Raw genomic sequence first — 9,660 nt, 5'->3', positions numbered from 1 at the left:
TGCGGAGCGCAGGCTCCGGACGCGCCGGCTCAGCGGCCATGGCTCACGGGCCCAGCCGCTCCGCGGCATGTGGGATCTTCCCGGACCGGGGCATGAACCCGTGTCCCCTGCGTCGGCAGGTGGACTCTCAACCACTGCGCCACCAGGGAAGCCCGTCTTTATTTTAAATTTATTTGTTTATTTAGGCTGTGCAGGCTTTCTAGTTGCGGCGTGCGGGCTTCTCTAGTTGTGGTGCGTGGGCTTAGTTGCGGAATGTGGGACCTTAGTTCCCTGACCAGGGATCAAACCCGGGTCCCCTGCGTTGGGAGCATGGAATCTTAACCACTGGACCACCAGGCAAGTCCCACATTTGTCTTTAAATGGCACCATGTAGCTAGCTCTTGCATTTTAAAACAAAGCGTTAAAGTTCTTATTTTAGGGATTAAAATTTTTAGGAAAACCAAGTATAATTTTCCCTCTTTTTACTCGGTTAATAGATCTTGAATAAGATAATAAAGATATAAGATAATAAAAACAGCAAATAGTGATGCTTGGAGCTTGGGTGATTTAAGCTTGGATTGCGCTTATGATACTGACTTTCATAATATTTTGTTTGGAATTTCTGGGGTTCTGATTATTACTAGCATAATTCTTTCTGAAGTCTGGCGTCCAGCTTCTGCCTCTAATTTTGCTATGTTGCTGTGGGATTGTGCAATGAAAACATACCCGTGTTTAGCGTAGATGTACCAGGTAGAGTTGTTATAATGCGATATATTTAGCTGTGGAAAACATTTTTCGCTTCAGGTTTGACTTCTGTGAGCCCTCCTTCGTTACTGGCAACTGCCTGGAGATCTCTCCAGGTCGCGCTCAGTATGACCGGGTGTACTGCGGGGCAGGCGTGCGGGAGGAGCACGAGGAGTACGTGAGGGGCCGTCTCAAAGTCGGGGGCGTCCTGGTCATGCCGCTGGAAGAGAAGGTCAGGCCCGCTCGTAACCGACCGTTTTGCGCACTTAGCTGTCTGCCAGGGTCGGTTCCGGGCAGTCGACACGCACTTCCCTTCGTAACTCTGGTAACCGTGCCCTCCATGTCACTGATGAGGAGGCAGGCCGTAGAGACAGCCAAGGTGGGCCAGGTCCTGACCCAGGCGGGCATCCCAGAGCCTGCACTGGAAGGCTGAGCTGCCTCCCTCCCTCCCCTCCTCCTCTTTTCTGTCCTCTCCCCCTCCTCCCCCCGCCCCCCCTTAGCTATTCTTTTATGCTTTTTCTAGTATTGGAATTGCTGTACACATAAAAAAAATTATCAGAGTAATTCTAGTTTGGTAGCCAGTCTAATCGTTAAATTCCATGGTGGCGGGTACTTTACAGAATCCCTTGCTTAGAGGGAATCTTGTCCAGGTCTCCTTGGCTATGCATGTTTCGGTATGTTTTAGATACTGTGTTTCATTGGGAAAACAGATTGTAATAAATGAGCAACCTCTCCGTCACAAACAGCTAGGAAAAACAGAAATGATAAATGTTAGGAGATTGTGTGTTTTGGTGAAATTTTCTTCAGTTTTAAAATATTAGCATTAAATTCATTTTGTTCGAAAAGTAATTATTTATTTTAGAAAATCCAGAAGACATGAACATTAAGAAAAACTATTCACAATCCCTAATGACTGTTAGCGTGTGATTCTTTTTTTTTTTTTTTTTTTTTTTTGGTGGTACGCGGGCCTCTCACTGTTGTGGCCTCTCCCGTCGCGGGGCACAGGCTCCAGACGGGCAGGCCCAGCGGCCACGGGCCCAGCCGCTCCGCGGCACGTGGGATCCTCCCGGACCGGGGCGCGAACCCGCGTCCCCTGCATCGGCAGGCGGACTCCCAACCACTGCGCCACCAGGGAAGCCCTGAACAGCTTCCTTGAATGAGGCTCCGTTTAGGGCTGCGCACCGCACTTGGCGGATTATCTCTTCCGTGTTGTTAATCTCTAAGTTTTCCTTCTTTCTTGCAATTTATTTGTTGAAGAAGTCAGGTCATTTGCCTTAGAGAGGTTTCTGCTGCTGTTCGGGGCGGGGGGCAAGATGGTCTTTTTCCAGTTCCCACCCTCCAGAAACCACAGCCCAGGACTCAGTCTAGGCTGAAGCATCGCAGCTGGTTGTGAGGGTCTCTAACGACTTGTACTTGAGAATCTCCCCATCTCCTTACGTTTCCCCCGCCACACGGACTTTCTTTGTAGAGTCCAAGAAGCTTGTCTCATCAGAATCCCCACATCCCTTCTCTGATGGTTTCCTCTTGTTACCCGCTAACTTCTTTCCCTATTATATATATTTTCTGTATTAGAAGCTTGAGTATATTTGCAAGAATATCATTAAGTTATGTGTAATTCTTGTCACATCGCATTAGAGGCCCATGTTGTCAGGTTTTTTCATTATTAGCGTCTGTGTTTTTTTAGGTTGTGTATAGGAATGATGATAGTTAAATAGATACTACCAGTAGTCAAATCTTTTGAATATTCTCGTTTTTGTCTTTGGATAGTTGACTAAGATAACTCGTACTGGTCCTTCTGCTTGGGAAACCAAAAAGATTCTGGCTGTTTCTTTTGCTCCACTGATCCAGCCCTGCCAGTGATCAGAGTCAGGAAAATCAAGACTTGTCCAGTTACGTAAGTATGAAGAGTCTGACTTACTTTTTTTTTTTTTTTTGCGGTACGCGGGCCTCTCACCGCCGTGGCCTCTCCCGTTGCGGGGCACAGGCTCCGGACGCGCGGGCTCAGCGGCCACGGCTCACGGGCCCGGCCGCTCCGCGGCATGTGGTATCTTCCCGGACCGGGGCGCGAACCCGCGTCCCCTGCGTCGGCAGGCGGGCTCCCAACCACTGCACCACCAGGGAAGCCCTCTTACTTACTTTTTAGATCTTTTTACTCTCGTTAGAATTTGAAGAGAAATAAAATTCATAAGAAACCTTTTAACGTTAAAGAGCACTTTTCCACCCATTGAAGCCTTTAAAGTTTTACAAGTGATTTTAAAAAAAATCACTCAAAAAATTATAGTCTGCTTTTAGCCTCTTTTGGGTTACTTTAGGATGTTTGTGCTTGATATTCAAGGATGAAAAGGAACTCCCTAGAAAGAAAGAAAAGGGAAGAGAAGCATGAGCAGAGGCACATTGGCCGTGAGCTGGACGTCCCTGGTGTGCGGGGGACATACGCTGGGGACATCCAGGGTGAGGGTTAGCAGCCTTTGGCTGCTCTGTGTTATTTGAAGCCACGGGATGGATGTCAAACCAAGGATTAATAGGCATAAGCAGAGAGGAGCTCGCCAGAGTGGGGGTCGTGGGAGCATGAGGCGGGCAGGTGGGTTAGACCCGAGTTTATCATGTAGGTGGTAGAGTCCGTCCCATGTTTTAAATAGAAGATGTGGGGACTTCCTGGTGGCACAGTGGTTAGGAACCCGCCTGCCAATGCAGGGGACACGGGTTCAAGCCCTGGCCCGGGAAGATCCCACATGCCACGGAGCAACTAAGCCCGTGCGCCACAACTACTGAGCCTGTGCTCTAGGGCCCGTGAGCCACAACTGCTGAGCCCGCGTGCCTAGAGCCTGTGCTCTGTAATAAGAGAAGCCACCTCAATGAGAAGCCCGCGCACCGCGATGAAGAGTAGCCCCCGCTCGCCGCAACTAGAGAAAAGCCCGTGCGCGGCAACGAAGACCCGACGCGGCCAAAAAATAAAAAACTACCCCCCCAAAAAAACTCTAAATAGAAGATGTGGCACCTCTGTATTCTGGATTCCCTGGCGGTCAGGGGAGGGTGAATTTGTCAAACGTGCGCTCCCTGAAAATCCCACTGGAATGGGTAGGCAGGCACTGCCCGCGGGCGGGGAGGGCACCGCCTTCCAGAGCCCCTGCAGAGTTTCAGAAGGTGAGGTCACAGGTGGGATCTACGACAAGTGTCTTGATCTTGCCTGGGTAAGCATCATGAAGACGTGGAGGGCGCCCCGAGATGTGGGTTTTGAGGCCAGGGCTTCACAGCAAACGTGGCGCAGTGAACAGCGTCGATGCTGTTTGGGGCCCCTGAAGTGAGCTTGTAGTTTTATCTCCCGGACCGGAGGCTCTTAGACGGGTAGAGTCACGTCGATGAGGGCGGTGCACGCCGAGGCCGTGAGGACGTGGCCGTTTGCTGCACAGGGGGTGGGGTCAGCTCTCGGATGGACGGCTGAGCGACCAGACTGCAGGCTGAGCTGGTCCGGAGGCCGCTGGGATCTTCCGGGCAAGAGATAAAGACTGAAGCTAAGACACGGGGCTGTGCAGTGGCAGGGACTCAGGAGGCATGTAGGGCCTTTCTGAGGAAGGATGTGGGCCTGAGGTGGCCGGCATGTTATGGAGGTGGGTCTGCAGGGGGCCCTGACCCTAGCAGGACTGGATTAGAACCCGGGGAGCCTTTGGCTGCTCTGTGTTGTTTGAGGCCGTGGGATGGATGTCAGACCAAGGACAAATAGGCATAAGCAGAGAGGAGGTCGCCAGGCTGGGTGGAAGAGGAGGAGGCCAGGGGATGAGGTGGCCCCCACCGATGGCACCTCGGGGTGAGCTGGAGAGGCCAGAGCTGGCCCTTGGGAGGTCTGAGAAGGAGGCAACAGCCAGTGCAGTGGCGGGGGAGCAGGACGCCGCGGCGGGGGTGTGAGGCGTGGGTGAGTGCCGGGCCCCGTGTCCTGGCGAAGGGGAGGAGGGTGCTGCGAGCCCGGGGCGCCTTCGGGGCATTGGACGCCGAGCAGCTTCTGCTCGGGCCCCTGTGGTTCTGGTAAGAGATGTGGGCAACAGAGGAGCCCTCCGGATAGTTTGGGTGGTTATGTTTTGGAGCAGTTAGGTTCAGGGGGGTGAGAAGTGACGCTGACTGACCCCTAATGCTTCTCTTGCCCTCAGAAGAGCCCTTATATTGCCATGTGTGTATTGCCTACACATTTGCCTAAATTGAGCTTTAATTGCCAGATTTTATTTTTCCTTGATGTGCTTTGGGATTTTTGTTCTTAAAAATGTTTTGGAACTGCTTTTTCTCTACTTTAATAAAAAAGGAACAAATTCTTAAATTTCCAAAATACTGTGAAAATATTAAAACAGATGAAAGAGTTGTAGAGCCGTGTGGTCACTGTATTTCTACTGGATGAGACAGTGCCTCACTGAACACGGCAAACAGGGAAATGAAGCCGGTTGTCCAAGAACCAAACGCTGTAACCCTGGTTCTTATTCTTCCATTGATTGATTAGCCAAGCAGTACTGCTTCCTTTTCTTATCTGATTTAAAGGTCAGTGCATTTGAAAATATCTTTTTTTTTTTTTTTTTTTTTTGCGGTACGCGGGCCTCTCTCCGCTGCGGCCCCTCCCGTTGCGGAGCGCAGGCTCCGGACGCGCAGGCCCGGCGGCCACGGCTCACGGACCCGGCCGCTCCGCGGCACGCGGGATCCTCCCGGACCGGGGCGCGAACCCGCGTCCCCCGCGTCGGCGGGCGGACTCTCAACCACTGCGCCACCGGGGAAGCCCTGAAAATATCTTTTGAAAGATACCATATGAATGCAAATTAGAGTATAATTAACATTTGCCTACAACACTGTCCTATTCTTGTGATGTGCTTGTAAATACGCCAGTAAATGCAAATGTGGTTAGAATTTTCTCAGGTGTCCAGGCCTTGTGGTGTCACGAGGGTGCGGCTGACAGTCTCGCTCTCCGCACAGCACCCCGGCGGTTCGCAGCCTCCAGGACCCGGCGCGCGTTGCCATCCGGGGCACCCTTCAGAAGGTCATCCGCCGGGAAGCTGTGAACAGAAACGGGAACGGGCTGAAGAACACTCCCAGGTTTAAACGAAGGAGAGTTCGCCGCCGCCGAATGGAAACGATTGTCTTTTTGGACAAAGAGGTGTTTGCCAGTCGGGTCTCCAACCCCTCTGATGACACCAGCTGCGGAGACCTGGAAGAGGAGCGGCAAGAAGAGGAGGCGACAGCCCCGCCGGACACCGCGCCAGGGCCCCCGGTGAGCTTCCTGCGTGAGGAGGTCCCGGGCCTTCCTCTGCCGGGTCCCCTGAAGCATTTCCTGCTCTATTACAGAGAACAGTGAGTCTGTTACAGAGAACAGTGACACAGCAGTGTTGGCTCAAAAGGGCGAGAGTCTCCTGGAGGAGGGGTTGTCTTCACACGCTCGGGAAATGCTGAGGTCTGCAAGTGGAGGTGGCCGGGAGAGCGTTTCTTACGCAAGGCACACGTGTCTGCACCAGAAAGGAAAACTGAAGTTGAAATCAACCTGTGTCTCTTACAAAAGGTGAGACAAAACGCTCAAGTTGGTAAGTGTATAAAATCTTTTCTGAGTGGGACATGCCTGTGTGCAAGTTTATGTAATTTTATGTTATCAACCCCTTAATTACTGGCACTGAGTAATTAAAAGATTTATTAAAAGATTAATTAAAAAGATTTAACTAAATCTTTTAGTTATCTGGAACGTGGATACTTGATTGAAAAGCCCTCTCTTAAGTAAATTAATTACATCTTACGTGAGTTGTCAGTTGTAATTTTAAAAAAGAAAAATTGTGATGGGGAGAGGAATGAACGTATCAAATTGCCAGATGTCTTTGCGGAACTGCAAAAGAACTCAAGGAATTTTTTTCTGACACCTTTTGGTACCTTTAAAAGAACCAACATTGAGTAATCCCCTCGAAGAAAGTCGTGAAGAATGAAACAAGTGTTGTGTGTAAGTCATGAGCTCCATTACTTTTGCCCCAGAGACAGAGAGTACTGTTGACTCAACTTTAAATACAGCGTCCAGGGCTCAGTCCTCAGAGCAGGCGGGAAGTACTGGCTGCAGGAAATGGATTGGGGATGATGTAGACGGCCTGGGGGTTGTTTTGTTTTGTTTTGTTTTTTTTCAGTTGGCTGTTTTTCTGTAATCACATTACAGTACTGATTCATAGATTTTATGTTTTATAATTCTGGAGAAAAGTATTTGTTAGTTTTGTAATTTTTCCTAAGAACAAACGTGTGTTTAGTACATTGCATTAGAACAGTTTCACTCAAGTTTGACTTGTGGAATCCATCTTTTCCAGCGCTGTGTGTCGAGAGCTTCCTGTCTTATCAAGTCATGGGTCTAGAAGAAGAGGCCGTCCTTTTAGTTAGGTGGCAGGATGTTTACAAGTGACTCTGCTTCTTCCAAAACATTGGTTCTTTTCAGACTTTTCGGTTTTAACCCAAGGCTAGTATAAAATGTTAACACTAAATCCCAAATCAGAGTGCTGATGGAGGATTAATCATCCAGATTTTATGATTAATTTTATCTCTTAGCCTCTCGGGTGTTGCTGGATTTCAGTGTCTTTGTGGTTTTACCAGCTTCTCTGAGTTCTGGTTATTTTGTTTTGCCATTTATGCTTTTTTAAAGTAACTGAGTCATTTGATCGCAGAACAGTGTGTGCACACACAGCTGGGAAAGCGTGTATATTGCCCTAAATTGGTACAGTTAAGCCATTGTAAAGAAGGGTTTCTTCATCGTTGTGTTTACCTGCCTATTTAACTGAAAGTCGAGCCTCATTCTCTCAGAGAGAAAAGCATGAGTCACGTTTACTTGCTAAGACTTCAGTTTGCAGATCTTGTTGACGTTATTCTAATTGATTTGTAGAGACCTCTGCAACACGTGGACATTTTTGGGCATGATATCCGAAATATTTTATATTAGGTGGCTTGACTAAATTTTTTTCTGTAATTGTATATGGATTTCCTTTTTTTTCAACCACGTTTGCCTTTATGCTAGATTGTAAAAACTCTTTACGATGCATAAGACATGTTTTCCCCTGTATTTGTTAAACCTTTCCTAACATTTTGTATTTACATGTTGGTTTGTGACTTTTTTTTTTTTTTTTCTTGTGGTACGCGGGCCTCCCTCTGCTGCGGCCCCTCCCGTTGCGGAGCACAGGCTCCGGACGCGCAGGCTCAGCGGCCATGGCTCACGGGCCCGGCCGCTCCGCGGCACGTGGGATCCTCCCGGACCGGGGCGCGAACCCGGTTCCCCTGCATCGGCAGGCGGACGCGCAACCACTGCGCCACCGGGGAAGCCCGGTTTGTGACTTTTAAGCCAGAATTTGGTTACAAAATATATAGATAGATATTGAATGTAATATATGTGAAATAATTTGGTATTGATCTATCTAATAAACATAAAGGAGAATCATCAGGGAGTTTTCCCTGTGTGTCAGCACCTTTCTCCAGGGTCAGTCTGAGACACTACTTTCTGTTTTCAAACAGATGAAATATATATATAGTCTGTGTTGTCTGCAAGCTCTCTATTGTAGACCACATTCTGGACAATGGCTGACTTTTATGTTTTGAGTAGTCTGTATTTTTATATGTGACTTTCGTCTTGAAAGTAGTACAGCCATAGACATGTGCAAAACAAAGAACAAATTCATAAATATTAAGTATATAATGTAGAAATCAGCTGTGTATTTAAAAATGTTTTTGCCCATCTGGAACTTTCAGGGGATTAATGCAAGAAATATGAAACAAAGGTTTTAATGAACTGATATACAAGAGATACCAATAAAGGTAGTTAAGACACTTTAGCCTTCTTGGCACTGCTTCTGTTTTCCTGTGTGGAATTAAAATTCTTGGCTACATTTTTTTTTCAAAAATGTTTTCAAATAAACTTTAAAACATGAGAATCATGTGCTTTCTTTCACTGTTTGTATTATTGCTGAATTCTGTACCAGTCTAGCACACCCAGGGGAGGCATGATATGTGATTAAACACAGGAAGTTGGAATAGACAAAGTCTGGCTACATGAGAGCATAGGCGTCTGGAGAGAGTCTGGTTAGTTTTTTGGCGCGATTTCCCCATGTCGTGAAAATGTTAAATGAAAGATGTTGGGTTATGGCATCACATCTTGTGGGGCAGCAGGGGGTGAGGATGAGGGTTCAGGGTTGGCGTTGGGGTCCGGCCAGGGCCAGGGTCAGGATTTAGTGTCAGGGTCAGAGGGTCGTGGTCCAGAGTTAAAAAGTATTGAGGTGCTATTGTAAATGAGCTTTTTTTTTTTTCTTTTTCATTTAAAATTCCAGTTTTTCCTGAACACCGTTGCTGGTGGTTTTAATCCATCTGGGCTGCTGTAACAAAACACCAGTTGGGTATTTTAGGTGGTGTATAGACAATGAAAGTGTATTTCTCACAGTTCTGGAGGCTGGAAGTCTGAGATCAGGGTACCAGCACGGTTGGGTGAGGGTGCCCTTTCTGGTGGCAGAGTATGTTACAGACAGCCCATGCTGCTTTTACTTCAACAGGCCGTTTTCCTGTAAGCACGTTAGAGCACAGTTTGGGGCGGCGAGAGCAAAGCCGGGGGGCCGCTGCAGTCAGGAGCTGAGTGAGTGGTGGGAGGCGTGTGGCGGGCTCCGCAGGGACGGTTGTCTTCCCACGGCGAGCACAGAGCCCTTGTTTGCTGGACTTTGTCACATGGTTAATCCTGCCTGTCTCTGGGAGTTATTTCAGCAGGATGTGTTTTATAGAAGCCTCCCTGCCTTAAGGCTTGGGGACTCACGGTGTTTGGAACCAGGCTCGTTTGTCACGCAGCAGGCCAAATGCTAGATGCCCAGGTTGCAGGGCAGCCACGTGATGATATCAAATCCACCTCCCCAGAGGCAAGGGGCTTGAGATACTTATGGGATAAGGAAGCAAGGTGGTCGTAGGTGTGGGGAAAGG

General features: G+C 48.6%; 1 protein-coding gene across 1 annotated transcript in view; it reads left to right on the top strand.

Annotated features, from left to right (window-relative positions):
- Window positions 1-7,021, top strand: part of PCMTD2 (protein-L-isoaspartate (D-aspartate) O-methyltransferase domain containing 2) — a 26,144-nt gene extending 19,123 nt beyond the window's left edge. Inside the window, 3 exon segments of the mRNA XM_028499379.1 lie at window positions 784-955; window positions 2,491-2,621; window positions 5,671-7,021. Of these exon segments, the coding sequence (XP_028355180.1) occupies window positions 784-955; window positions 2,491-2,621; window positions 5,671-6,049 (682 nt within the window). The 3' untranslated portion in view covers window positions 6,050-7,021.
- The last annotated feature ends 2,639 nt before the right edge of the window (window positions 7,022-9,660 follow it).

This window comes from Physeter macrocephalus, chromosome 14 (genome assembly GCF_002837175.3).
Source record: "Physeter macrocephalus isolate SW-GA chromosome 14, ASM283717v5, whole genome shotgun sequence".
In the NCBI taxonomy this organism is placed as follows: domain Eukaryota; kingdom Metazoa; phylum Chordata; class Mammalia; order Artiodactyla; family Physeteridae; genus Physeter; species Physeter macrocephalus.
The sequence above is the reverse complement of the archived record's forward strand: the minus strand, read 5'-3'. Positions and strand labels throughout refer to the sequence as shown.